We start from the raw sequence: 14,930 nt of genomic DNA, 5'->3' as shown, positions 1-14,930 counted from the left end.
TCCATATTGGTGTGGTCTTCTGGGAATGAGGGTCCTGGAATATATGCACAGTTTCCACTAACAACTCGGAAAAGATAGCCAGCATTAATGTCTGCTTTGCACAGAATCAGTGTTGTATTGCTCTCTTTCTATACCTGCTTTAGGCAACAGAGCTGTGTAGTCTTCACTGAAAGGTACTGGCCTCTCTCTCATGCCATATGCTCAGTTACTTGAATAATAGACTGTGACATTCTACTCAAAGGTTCTTTATGGTAGGCATACTTTATTGCTTTAGAAAGGGACATATCAGACATCTGTCCATGGGTGTCAGAGCCTCTGGCTGTTGCTATTCCTGCAGTATCCAGAGTTGGCTTCTGTTAAAAGTTGAAATGTTAAAATAGACTCCCCTCATTTGGTACCCTGTGCACTGAAACAGGGAAGAGATTTCCACCTTTGTAGAGACTCATCCTTAGGTAAACCAGTCCTGGAAGAGACAGATGGTAGATTCTATTTGAGACAGTTGCAATAATGCTTTTTCTTACGTAACCCTTTTCCTCCACATAGTCATCTCTGGGGGCTTATTTGCGTCAACAGGTATAAAGGGCATCTTGACTTCCTCAGCTCTCTGAGAAGCAGAGCCACCATAACTTGAGAAATTCAAGGACACTAAGTGGGAAGCCAAAGGAGGTGATAACAGAACAAATTACTTTTTTACACCTCCCTCCCACACATTGAAGTCTGTAGCTAAAACTAAGACACTGAAGCCCGGGTGGGTGTCTGCTTAGTAATCCCTTGGCCCCACTGCTTGTTCAGCCAGCAGACTGACTGCCAGTGATTGTGGTATTTGTGCTTTATCTCAGTAACCTCTTTATTATCCTAAAGTTAGCCTGCACAATTACTTATATACAATAATATTGTTCCCAAATACTTTCACAAAGCAGGCTCTCACTTATGTCTCAGAATGAGTCCAAAAATATAAATCCCATTCTGCTAATGTGAAGACCACATAATGTAAACATGGGTCATATCTAGTACACAGCAGATTTTATAATCTGAAAACATAACTAAGTGTGGGTTAATCTTTAAATCTAACCATTCCCATCTAAGGGCAGAAGACATGACTCATAGCTCTCCAATCAAGTTTGCAGTTAATACAAAATCTATTCCCAGTAAGTTCTGTTAAAGAGGTCTGATCAAGATGTCATTATATCCCTGTGTTCCAGAGGCAGACAGATGTCAATCTGAAGGCCAGAGGGAATGTTGTTTGAGTTAGAATTTCTAAATATGCCCAACCATGCACAATGGACCTGATGATTAATGGGCTGGCATGATTCATAGTGATTTAGAAACAGTTCCTTTTTTATAGACACATTTCGTTTGGGAATCTCAGAAGAGAAAATATTCATAGTGGGAGTACTTCATCCCCAGAAAAGGCAACTTGCTGCCAGAATTATAGACAAGTTGCATATAGAGGAGGGTGAACTAAAATATCAGCAGATGGCAAACATCCGCTTGCTGGTGCTTGAGAGGAGGAAGTAGAGAATCGAATCTCGAGCTTCCTGGTCACAGCAGATGCAGACCTTGGTCTGGTTGCTCCTCTCATGCTCCTCGTGTCTCTACCTTTTCCTCCTTCTTTCCAGACAAGCGCCGACCTGCATAATGACTGCACAGAGACCCACACAGGCACCTCAGCCTCTGCACCTCTGGCTGCTGGCATCTTCGCTCTGGCCTTGGAAGCAAAGTAAGGCCCCCAAATCTGGCCAGCTTTACTAAGACTGCTTCTCATACTGTTTTCTGGATATATGATTATAGGAGAAATTTTGGACAACTGCAAAAATAGCAGCAACAACAAAATCCAGATAAATCCTGCCACTTTGAAATTATCATTGTTGACACCTCGGTGTAGATTTAAGAAGCATATATCCTATTATATATGCAAATTTATATAAAAGGGAAAATATATATCAAATTATATATGCTATATATGCAAATTATTTCCTAATGCTTAAAAATCTATAATATATTAGAAACAGTGACTCACATCTCAGTCAGTGTTCCTTGGCTTTCTAAATTCATGTTTTCCCCTAGTCCTCTTCCAGGGTACCAAGCCTGTCCTGTCAGGCAGAATTCCATCCAAATCATTTCCTAGGAGAGATGCTGAGAACAAGTATGTTTTCTTCAGATTATAAAACCTTCATTCTGGAGCTACTATAGCTAGATAAGACATGATATTAAAACAAGACTTTATCTTTTCACACTACTACAAACTATAAATATAAATTTTGATAAAGCTATCCAATCATGTTTCTATAAATATTGGCGTTTCTGATATGTTCCTTAGGACAACCACACAGAATTGGGAGTTCTGAGCCAAAGAGAAAGTGTGTTTTAATGATTTTGATGCATATTGAAAGTTGTTGCCTTGGAAGGCCATATCATGCTATATTCTCACCAGGAGTGTATGTTTGAAAGTGCCAGTTTCTAAAATACTAACAGTATTTACCTTTAAAGTGTTCGTTGTGTGAAGGAAATGGTGTCTTGTTTAATACTTGGGTCATTACTGATAAAGTTCAGAATTTTATGTCTTTTGGCCAGTTGCTCTCTGTTACAGCCTCTTTATGACCCTGGCTTTGTTTTATGACTTTGGTTTCAAAGATCCATTAATACTTTATCAGTTTGGCATTTACCTTCAGTTTTACTCACAGATAACTTAGTGCAATGAAGCTAATAAGTAATCAGCTGTGTTTACCGATCTCTTTCTCTAGAGCTTCTTTCTTTAAAAATTCTCATAAACCAAAATTAGATTCAAATTATTTGTGTTTCTTGAATCTCCTTTGCCATGCTTAACTTCTAAATCCCTCTGGCCTTTATTTTAGTACATGATATTAAAACATGAATTTAGTAACATTTTTACTTCATAAGACGTTTAGCATTCTAACACTTAACACAGAAAGGGAAAAAGGCCTATTCACCCCATACCTGCTTCCACAGCTTATTTTTCCTTATTCCTGCCTTTTGATGTTTGATGACAAGAGGTTAACCTAGCTGGAAGAGGGAGTAACAGCCTCCCACATATTTGTAGACTAGACTCACAGGGACAGAACAGAACATGCTGTCCTCTGAGCCACATGGAAGAGTGCCGAGCAGCTGAGCCTTTGTCCAGAGGAGCCCAGTGAAGCTCTGAATCCCTGGGGCTCCCTGAAGAGATGAGGATGGAATTTCTGGGCATCAGCACTGAGACCAGGCATGATCCTTGTCCAGACTCTTACCTAGTGTCTATGTATTAAGAAGAACTGGGGAGATGTTGGATTAAGCTGGGCTTTTTTATTTCTCTATTCAATATCTGTCAGATGCTACGAATATACTTATACCAGGTCAGGGCCATTTGATTTAGTGACCAATGGAGCAAAGGAATCCACTAAACCAAACTTTATAATGTTTTTATGTGTTAATTTTACATAAGAACTGGAATTTTAATTTGTATTTATATGTATGCATGTGTGTACACTACATGCCTGCAATCCCTCTATGGGTCAGAAGAGGGTATCAGATAACCTCGAACTGGAGCTATAGGCAACTATGAGCTGCCTGATCTGACTACTGGGAATCAAACTCAGGTCCTCTGCAAGAGCAGCAAATACTCAAAACCCATGAAGTCATCTCTCCAGTCCCAGAACTGGGCTTGTAAAATTTCTGACCTTCATACCTTCATGGGAGGGAAATTATCTAAGAATGATGTAGCCTAATTAATCTTGTTTATCTCTAGTGGGCTTTATCTAAAGGAGGGCACTATTGCTCTGTGAAGTACATGCCTAGTTTCCAAGTAGTCTGTGAATTTCTTTGCTTTTAAATGAAGACTTACTTAAGGGGGTATATATGGAATTTTCTGGGGACTGGCTGGTGGGTTCTAGAAGATCCTTATCATATTCATGATTAAAACAGTAGTTTGTGATCCTCCAGGTGCAGAGCATAAGACTTAACTTTCCCAAATTTTGATTCTAGTTACCAATTCAATGGACTTGATCTGTCTAAGCATTATATCCATCCTGCTAAAGTAGATAGCAATTGTTGAGATGTCTGTTCTCAATTGCATTGCTTTCTGTGCCCTATTCAAGACTATATATCAGAAAATCTGAATGCTAGAATTTCTAGACAGGAGCCAAAGCCATGTCCCTAGTCATTCTAGACTGAATCATTCAAACACTTCACTGTCACCTAAGGAACAGCCAGGGAGACTGGATGACTTTTGATTAAACTTGTCAAGAACGACATTCTTGTGCTCATCATGTTCTTACTGTGGTCCAGACATTGTGCTAAACTTTCACATACAATATTTGTTCTAATTCTTATGACAGGTTTATAATATAGAAACTAGTAGTTACATTACATTTTATAAATGAAATTGAGGGTTAGAGGGGTTGAAATGTGTGACCAATATCTCACAAAAATGATATAAACTCAGGCCTATCTGTCCTGAAATGGTGCTACCCTATGCTGCCCACCACAGCTCTGACAGGGAGGAAGGTGTTGAATGGAAGCCAATCATCCCACCAAATAAAGGAGGCTAATGTGAAGAACATCTAGGTCCCCACAAAAGGCTGCAGTCACAGATTCCTTACTGTACTTCTAAGTGAGGGAACTAGGAGATTGGAAAGAACAAAGGGAAGGAGAAAGAATCATTTCTGGCTGAAATAATCTACAAAGCAACACTTTCCTTCCCGAGGCAGTAACTCTTGAATACAGTATCACTCAGGGGAGGTTATTTCCCATGCTCTTTACCAGATTGCATTGCTAAGGATTCAGATTCTGACATGTCCATCCTAGAAGCCCTGTTTTAACCAGGCATCCAAGGCATTTTAATGCTAGGAGTACTTAAATCAAATTTTGAGAATCAATTACTCTTAACTATTTCTTACAACTTCATCCATTATGAGAATACCCAGTAAAGTACCAAATAGGCGAATTCAGGAGAAAGAAATTCTCTGCATAAATGCCTGTGGCACCATGATTAGTATGTATTAAATGTATCTAAGAAAGCTTGCAGATAATCATCTCAGTCTTCAGAGGCAAGATCAGAAGAATCAAAATACTTTTAATATGGAAGAAAAATTCCAACAGAGAGACTTGTGAATAAAGGAATTTACCCTCGGGGGCTAGGAATGTATTTGTGGAAAGTTTAGGAGGCAGCAGCACAATGACTCTGGACCAGGGTTGGTTCAAATGTAGGTAGCTTTCTCTAGAGGTCTCATCATTGAAAGCCTTCGTAATTCCATATGGTTGTTCCTGAAAGACCACACACAGGTCTTTAACCAGTACCCCAGGCATGATTAACTGATACCTTATTGGTTCTGGGGAGAAGACAGCAAATTGAGCCAGATTTCCATGATTCTGCATCCTAATGAATGGTAAGATAGAACCTTTAAGAAATAAGCATTATTCATTTAAATAATGATTGATTTGACAAGAGGGAAACAATGCAGATCACAAAACAACAAAAAGCTTAAGGTCTTGGAGCAGTCTAATGACTAACAGCAATAAACTTTAAAATTATATCAAAATATTTAACTTAGGTAACTTCTTATTCATCAATATTGCTTACATATACTCATCTTTATTATTTTTTGATTATAATATAATTACATGATTTTCTCTCTTCCTTTTCTCCCTCCAAACCCTCCCATATACCTTCATTGCTCTTTAAAATCATGACCTCTTTTTTTATTAAAAATATTGTAATATATTATTAAAAAATAATTTTTTTCATTTTACTTACCAATCAGAGAACCCCCTCTTCCCTCTTTCTACCTCTCCAGCCTTCCCCCACCCTCCAATTACCTCCTACAAGAAAGTAAGGGGGTTAGCAGAGCCTGGTACATTCACTATAGGCAGGTCCTAGCTCCTCCTCCTGACTCAAGGCTGTGTGAGGGGTCCCACCATAGGTAAGGGGCTCCAAAAAGTCAGCTCATGCACCAGGGATGAATCCTGATCCTACTGCCAGGGGGCCCCTTAGCAGATCAAGCTACACAACTGTCTCACTATGCAGAGGGCCTAGTCCAGTCCTGTGGAGGCTCCACAGTTGTTGCATGATCTCTTTTTCTATTAACTGTTGTTACATACACACACACACACACACACACACACACACACACACACACACACACACACACACACATACATATGTATATTCCTAAATATAACCTGTCCAGTCTGTACATGCCAATTGTATGCATGTTTTCAAGGCAACTGGTGTACTCTTTCCTGAAAGATCATTTTTCGCACTCTCAGTATTCATTACGTGCCTGTCATTCTTTGTGTAATATTGAGACCTCATAGATTTTCTTTGGTACACTTTGACAGGTCTATTGGTGTTGTCCTTGTTCAGCTCACGTTTATGTAGTCGCATTAGTGAGACTTTATGTGTGTAGCTTAGATATTTTATTATATTCACTTGGTAGATTCATGTGCACATGTACATGCCACAGAGGACACACATATGGAGGCCAGAGGACACCTTGCTGGAGTCAATTCTCTCTCCTTCCACCAAGCAGATACTGGGGATAGCAGTCAGATCAACAGGCTTGATCTGAGATGCCCCCACTTGCTGGCCATACTCATGTGTTCTTGTATACTCTTGTGCCTGGCATTCTTCTGTGTGTTTGCTAAGCATCAGGGAATGAGGTAATAAGTTTTTACTCCTTGAGGCTAAATTCTAGCTAGAGCAACAGAAAATAAGACACAAAACAAATGAGTTGACCAGTATGTAATAATGTGGAGAAAGAGAAACATCAGAGCAGGGTGTGAGCTCCAGGAGCATGTTGGAGGGAGCTGAAAACCTCAATAGGATAGTCAAAGAAGGCCTTAATCTATTGTAATACTTTGAGTCTCCAACTTACACATGTTGTTGACAAATTAATTTTACTAAAACTTCAAATTTTACCATTCTCTTAAACAAAAGTCCAGAACAATTTCCACTACCCAAATGGTCAAATTCAAGCTCACTTTGTGGCATTCAGCATCTTCAGTCTTCTGGCTCAGTTCTCTTCGTTGCCTCTTCCCTGCCCTAACATACGGATTGGAATCTGGCCCCAGTTGTTCTCCCACATCATGCTGCCTCTGCTCTAGTTGTCGGGTTCTTCCTTTGAGAAGTTCTACTAACCCTTCAAAATTCATCTCATATATGTCTTCCCAAAAAAGACATTCTCCAGGCTTTCACAGTACATTGTTATAAATGCAATGTTCAGTATACATAGTTATAGAAAAGGTCATTTTTAACTGTGCTGTAAATTTTTTAAGAACCATAACCACCTCCTTGAATATTCTAACAATATTTAACACAGCTCCATTCAAGAGTAATCTCATGAAGCCAAGAATTTCTTGACAACTTTCATCTCCTGTCATCTCTCAATATCCGCCAAGGATCAGGTTTAGGATCATGTTCTACAATGCTCATGTCTCTTACATGAAATGGTACAGTAATTATAAACGATGTGTATACATCTTCTCATATATTTTAAGTAATTTCCAGATTACTTATAATACCTAATACAATATAAATCCTATGTTACACTGGATTGTCTAAGGAATGGTAACAAGGAAAAGTATGTACACATCAGTACAAATGAAAATTTTTTCTTTTGAAATATTTTTTATCCCTGTTTGATTGAATCCTAAATATATGGAACCCAGGAATATGGAACTCTAACTATACCAAAAAAAAAAGGGGCAAGATGTATTAGATGTGTTGAGTAGGTTACAAACCCCTGTCTTTCAAATTTGATTGAAATCCATGACTCAATTTATTTATATTCTAAATAATAGAATTGTAAGTTCTAAATAAAAGAACTAACTGTTAAGCAATAGAATATGTATTTACAAAAGGCACTTAATAATCCCTAAAAGGAGATGCTTATTTTTAGCACTTTATTTTTTTTGAGCTTCCTCATGTTTCTTTTTATTTATTTATTTATTTATTTATTTATTTATTTATTTATTTATTTATTTATTTATTTTAATTAAGAAATTTTCCATTCATCCCACATATTAGTCACAGATTCCCCTGTCCTCCCTCCTCCCACCCCCCAGCCTCCCTAACCCACCCCCCACTCCCACTTTCCCCAAGGCAAGGTCTGCCATAGGGAATCAGCAGAGCCCAGCACACTCAATTGAGGCAGGTCCAAGCCCCTCCTTCCCACGCCAAGACCGTGCAAAGTGTCTCACCACAGGCACCAGGCTCCAAAAAGCCAGCTCATGTACTAGTGACAGGCCCCAATCCCACTGCCTAGGGACCCCCCAAACAGTTCAAGCCAAACAACTGTCTCACCTATCCTGAGGGCCCAGTCCAGCACCATGGGGGCTCCCCAGCCATTGGTCCACAGTTCATGCATCTCCACTAGTTTGGCTAGCTGTCTCTGCACTCCCTCCAATCATGGTCCCGACATCCCCTGCCCACAAAATCCTTCCTCTCTCTGGTTAATTGGACTCCTGAAGCTCTGCCTGGGACCAATCTTGGATCTCTGCATCTGGTTCCATCTATCACTGGATGCGGGGTCTGTGATGACAGTTAGGGTATTCAGCCATCCGATCACCAGAGCAGGTTAGCTCAGGCACCCTCTCGACCATTGCCAGTAGTCTATGGTAGAGTCCTCATTGTGGATTCCTGGGGACCTCCCTAGCTCTCTGCTTCTTCCTATTCCCATGGTGTCTTCATTTATCATGGTATCTCCTTCCTTGTTCTCCCACTCTGTTCCTGATCCAGCTAGAACCTCTGGCTCTCCTAAGCTCTCTTTCCCCTGACTCTAGTCCTCCATTACCCTCCCCTCACTCCTAGTTTTCTCATGTAGATCTCATCCGTTTCTCCATCGCTGGGCAATCCCTGTGTCTTTCCTAGGTTTGTCCTTACTAGCCAGCCTCCCTGGAGCTGTGGGTTGCAGGCTGACTATTCCTTGCTCCACATCTAGTATCCACTTATGAGTGAGTACATACCATGTTTGTCTATCTGAGTCTGGGTTACCTCACTCAGGATATTTTCTAGTTCCATACATTTGCCTTCGAGCCTCATGATGGCATTGTTTTTCTCTGCTGAGTAGTACTCCATTGTGTATGTACCACATTTTCTTTATCCATTCTTCAGTTGAAGGGCATCTAGGTTGTTTCCAGGTTCTGGCTATTACAAATAATGCTGTTATGAACATAGTTGAACATGTGTCCTTGTATGATTGAGTGTTCCTTGGGTATATGCCTAAGAGTGGTATAGCTGGGTCTTGAGGGAGGTTGATTCCCAATTTTCTGAGAAACTGCCATACTGATTTCCAAAGTGACTGTATAAGTTTGCATTCCCACCAACATTGGTGGAGTGTTCCACTTGCTCCACATCCTCTCCAACATAAGCTGTCTCCATCCAGTATTTTTGATCTTAGCCATTCTGACAGGTGTAAGATGGTATCTCAGAGTTGTTTTGATTTGTATTTCCCTAGTGACTAAGGATGTTGAGCAATTCCTTAAATGTCTTTCAGCCATTTGAGCTTCTTCTGTTGAGGATTCTCTGTTTAGCTCTATAGCCCATTTTTTAATTGGACTGTTAGGTATTTTGGTGTCTAGTTTCTTGTTCTTTATATATTCTGGAGATCAGCCCTCTGTTAGATGTGGGGTTGGTGAAGATCTTTTCCCATTCTGTAGGCTGTCCTTTTGTCTTATTGACCATGTCTTTTGCCCTACAAAATCTTCTCAGTTTCAGGAGGTCCCATTTATTAATTGTTGCTCTCAGTGTCTGTGCTACTAGTATTATATTTAAGAAGTAGTCTCCTGTGCCAATACTTTCAAGACTACTTTCTCTTCTATCAGGTTCAGAGTAACTGGATTTCTGTTGAGGTTTTTGATCCACTTGGACTTAAGTTTTGTAACACTTGATTTTATAAGAATACTTCATTTTGTCCCTAAAAGATACTTTGGGTCACTTTCTCTCTAGCCCAAATCTCACCTGGCGAGATATGCAGCATCTGGTTGTCTGGACCTCTGAGTACGATCCATTGGCCAATAACCCAGGTTGGAAAAAGAATGGTGCAGGCTTGATGGTAAACAGTCGGTTTGGATTTGGTTTGCTAAATGCCAAAGCTCTGGTGGATCTGGCTGATCCTAGGACCTGGAGAAGTGTGCCAGAGAAGAAAGAATGTGTTGTAAAAGACAATAACTTTGAGCCTAGGTAAGTATTTCTGAGAATTTTAAACAACTGTATGCCCAAAGCACAGTTTTATTAAGGAGTTGTCACTTAAGTTTTTCTCATACACTTGGTCTTATGAAATAAATGAGGATGGAGTTTAACAGTATTTGCTTTGTCTGTGTCTCTGTGGGGAGTCATAGAAAAAACAAAGATCTGCTGGTCATGTTAACATATTTGCATTTTCTTCTTGCAGACTACCTACAATGTAGCATTAAGTCTCAGAGGCACCATTGTTTTATATAACATTAAGACAAAACATCCTCAAACCAAGAACAATCAACAACTAGATTTAAGATATTTTCTCAAATAAAAATATTGTTTGTTTTAAAAATGCATTTTAGCATTGATGGAATCCAGTATTGCTAACTATCTAAAGTTTATTTCCAAAGTAGCCCTACTTCATACTGTAGTTCTATGTCACAGATGGATTTTCTTTCAAGTAGGGCCCTTTATGGATTACCTCTGTCTCATTGTGTGTGGTCATGGAAGCAGAATCTGCTATGGCTGTTAAGCTGTTTTTATCAAGACAACCATAATGATAATAAAAACCCACTCACACAAAGTCACAGAGCCTGGAAAGCATGGGAGCATGCCTCAGGAAGGCCTTCTACACAAAATTAATTTTTTAATGAGAATCTTATTGATATCTTTGTCATGGACCACTTTTGTTGAAGACAACCCTGTCTGAATTTGATTGTACAGCAATAGGATCTTATTTATACATTTGTATTTCTTATCATTTTCTTATGCATTAAGTTCATCTATAGATAATTCTGAATTGAACTCTAATTCAGATAATTATATAATAGCAATAAACCTTGCTGACTATCTGATCAAGACATGCATGCACTTGTGCAACTGTCTCAAACAAGCAAAAGGATGGCAGGAGAGACGCCTTTCCTTCAACGTTGCTTCTCTGATGTATGTAGAGCCCTGAAAGCTAATGGAGAAGTAATTGTTGAAATACCAACAAGAGCTTGTGAAGGACAAGAAAACACTATCAAGTCCCTGGAACACGTGCAATTTGAAGCAACAATCGAATATTCTCGTAGAGGAGACCTTCATGTCACACTCACTTCTGCTGCTGGTAAACTTCAACTACCAATCAGTGGTTATACAACTAAGTCTCCTTGTGGGCATTTACAATTCTTTAAAACATGATCTTTTTGTGATGGTAGATTTCTTCTTCCTGCTCATTATCACTGGACCCTAGATAGACAAAGGGTGTGACCTGCTCAAGTATGCTAATTAATAAGCTTTTCTGAAACCACTTGTTTTCAAACTAAGTTCATTTCACCAGGTTAAAGACTGAGCATTCATTTCTCTTAGGTGACAGTGAAATGTTTTCGAATAATTATCAAAACTTATAGATCTGTCTGGATCACTGAAGGAATCAATTGAAAAGTTAAGAATTGTTACCCATAAAGTTGAGAATAGTGATTAAATCTTCACAGCAATATCAATAAGAATATATAATAATACAGACTTTACCCTATTCCTGAGAGAGTCCTACTTAAGATCAGTGAAGGACTGTTGAGCCATAAACCACAATCCAACCAAAAGTTGTCCCAATATATTTAAGTATGTTGATGGACCTGTGAGATAGGCAGCAGGGAAAGACACCTGCTGCTCTTCCTGATGGCCTGAGTCCCATCCCCAGAACCCACATGATAGGAGAGAACTGACTGCCACAAGCTGTCCTCTGAACTCTGCACACGTGCCGTGACTCACACACATGTGTATGGGTAAGTGCTCAAGCACACACATGAGCACACACACACACACACAGAGAGACACACACACACACACAAATAAATAAAAATATTTCTTACAAAATATTTTGATAAAATTCAGTCAAATAATTTCAGTTTCCACAAACACTAGACAAGGAAAGATGAGCTTGCTAACTCTATGATCTTTCTAGCATATGAAGTCTTAGAGCTTGGGAGTAGGCTCTATTGAGAGTTATACTTTCTAGATGCCTTAGAGTTTGAATGAAATACTACTAAGATTCCCACACCTTCCCATTGACAGACTATAGTTCACTTAATCTCACCCTTGATTCCCAGTTATTAAATTCTAGAGTGAATCCTATGATCAGACTGTCAGGTTAGGATATTCACTAAATTATGTTTGTTGTGTGAAAATAGGAACCAGCACCGTACTGTTGGCTGAAAGGGAACGGGATACATCCCCCAATGGCTTTAAGAATTGGGACTTCATGTCTGTTCACACATGGGGAGAGAATCCTGTAGGCACCTGGACATTGAAAATTACAGACATGGTAAGCATAAATAAGAAGACAAAGAAACCAAGCTCATTTTCAAATACTTTGATGTATTTTAAAATGTTGATGACATCACTTAGTTAGATCGTAATGAACTGTCTACTTCTTAGCAGAAGAAAGATAGGCAATATTTTAAGAAACAACTAAACTCAGCATGCTGTAAGGGATGAGAAAAGGTATGCAGCCACCTATGTGACTGTGGTCCCTGGAATCATCCATAATCACGGACAGCCAGGGTGAGGCCTCCTTTGCTATGATACTTTGCTGCAGTCAAGGAGAGCATCCTTACAACTCTCCTGCTGCTCTCATTGAATAGCAGCTTCCTGCTTCAGGTTAAGTAAGACATCTTGTTTAATATCTTTTTTCTACTTTTAGTAACAAAAAAAAACACACTAAAGTTTTTTAATTTTTATTTCTAATGCTCAAATGATACTCAAAAATGTTACAATTTTAGAGCATTATAGACTTTGTTTGGAGAATAGGGAGGCTCAGCTGGTAAAACCTATATAAACACTTTAAAACCAGAAAGATTTGGAAATCTGAAGTACTTCTGGTTCCCACCATTTCAGATAATAAATTTGTGCTAAAACTCTTTGACATGCTTTAAAGTACGATGCCACAGGATGAAGTGGCAGGGCTGTATCTGATGTGAAGCCACAGAGCTGAGTTCTTAGTTTCTGTACCATTTACCATTCCCCTGCTTTCTCTGTAGGTTGGGATGTAAATGCATGGTGTTCCACCTTTGAGTTCTGAGAGAAAAGTGTAAGGACCAGCAGTGCAGATCTTTTTCCCTAGATAATTTTTAAAAATAAATCACTTTCAACTTCTAAAGAAGCCAATTAATGCAAATTATATATTTTCTACCTTTTTCTGAGAATAACTTTCTTCTGTAGATCGTTGAAGTAGGACCAACAAGATGGCTCAGTAGTTAAGTACATTTGCCATCAAGCTGAGTCTGACTCTTTGAGTTTGATCCCTGGACACCACATTGTTGAAGGAGAGAATCAACTCATATAAGTTGTCTCTGGATTCCACAGTGCTTTGTCACACTGTGCATGCTCACACATACACATGGAATTAATTCATCAATTAATTAATTATAGTTTAGAAAATGAAGACTGTAGTAAGTTCTGTTCTAATAGGAAGAGAGCAGTATTTTTACTTATTAGTGCTATTCTTGAACTTGTCCTCAATTCTTAAAAACAAAAAAGATAATGTATGTGTATAGGTGTATTGCCTATATGGATGTATGTATGTACATATGCATGTATAACACATTCATATCTGGTACCCAAGGAAGCCAGAAGAGGATGATGGATCCCCTGAATTTGAGTTACAGAGGATTGTGAACTGCCATGTGGGTGCTTGGAATTGAACCTGGGTCCTCTGGAAGAGCAGCCAGTGCTCTTAACCACTGAGCCACCTTTCCAGCCTCTCCTCAATTCTTTAGCTCCGTTTCAATTGCAGGAAACTAAGTGACTCTGCTTACCAAAATGGATCCACTTCAGTCAAGTCTATACAGCCTGACTCCACAGTTTTAGATATTTGACTTATAGATGTTTCAGCTTTTCGAACAGAACCAATGTGACAAAATAGATTTACACGGGGAATTCTTCTTTTAAAACTAGATGCTTGAGTGTGAGACAATAAATCAGTTTTTTTTTTAATGTTGTGCTTACATAGTATCAGTTTTTATAAGAGGAGTGGATCCAGTGGTTTCTTTCAAAATAGATCTTTGAACATGAAATGCACAATACATTAAAATTAGATTTTAACTATGATATTCTTTTGGCAAGTTGAATGAGTTTGTTTTATATTTGAAACACTGACTAAAATACACGTATGCTTGCTTTTACCAGTCTGGAAGAATGCAAAATGAAGGAAGGATTGTAAACTGGAAGTTGATTTTGCATGGGACCTCTTCTCAGCCAGAGCACATGAAGAAGCCCCGTGTGTATACGTCCTACAACACTGTCCAGAATGACAGGAGAGGAGTGGAGAAGATGGTGAATGTTGTGGAGGTCTGTGTAGCTCTGTTCTTGGCATGTTCTCTCTTGAACAGTAGTAGACAATGAGTGAGTAAAGATGCATCTAATTTTTAAGAAGGGAAGAATTCATGTATTCATAGAGAGAAAGGGCTTGGGAGAGAAAAACTGTTGGTTTCCAACTGGATGAACCTTTGTTTTTTCTTTTGTTCTTAAATCTGGAGTTTATTAATTAAAGTTGATGACCATAAAATTAAATTCTATAACATGAATTTTATCCATGTACAACAGCATATTGCAAATCAAGCTGTGTTTCTCATAGTTACATATACCTATTATAATAAATTGTGTAGTATTATATTGCAGTGCAATTATTCAATCTTAGTTGGATGGTGGTGGCGTACACCTTTAATCCCAGCACTCAGGAGGCAGAGGCAGGTGAATCTCTGAGTTGAATGCCAGC

General features: G+C 39.0%; 1 protein-coding gene across 1 annotated transcript in view; it reads left to right on the top strand.

Moving 5' to 3' along the window:
- The window catches only part of Pcsk1 (proprotein convertase subtilisin/kexin type 1), a 44,583-nt gene that overhangs the window by 24,843 nt on the left and 4,810 nt on the right, over window positions 1-14,930 (top strand). The window contains exons 9-13 of the mRNA XM_052743737.1: window positions 1,620-1,720; window positions 9,944-10,177; window positions 11,125-11,282; window positions 12,346-12,479; window positions 14,342-14,503. Of these exons, the coding sequence (XP_052599697.1) occupies window positions 1,620-1,720; window positions 9,944-10,177; window positions 11,125-11,282; window positions 12,346-12,479; window positions 14,342-14,503 (789 nt within the window). The remainder of the gene's footprint in view (window positions 1-1,619; window positions 1,721-9,943; window positions 10,178-11,124; window positions 11,283-12,345; window positions 12,480-14,341; window positions 14,504-14,930) is intronic.

This window comes from Peromyscus californicus, unplaced genomic scaffold (genome assembly GCF_007827085.1).
Source record: "Peromyscus californicus insignis strain IS unplaced genomic scaffold, ASM782708v3 Scaffold_18__1_contigs__length_77618521, whole genome shotgun sequence".
Classification (NCBI taxonomy): Eukaryota; Metazoa; Chordata; class Mammalia; order Rodentia; family Cricetidae; genus Peromyscus; species Peromyscus californicus.
This window is presented reverse-complemented; position numbering and strand designations above follow the sequence as displayed.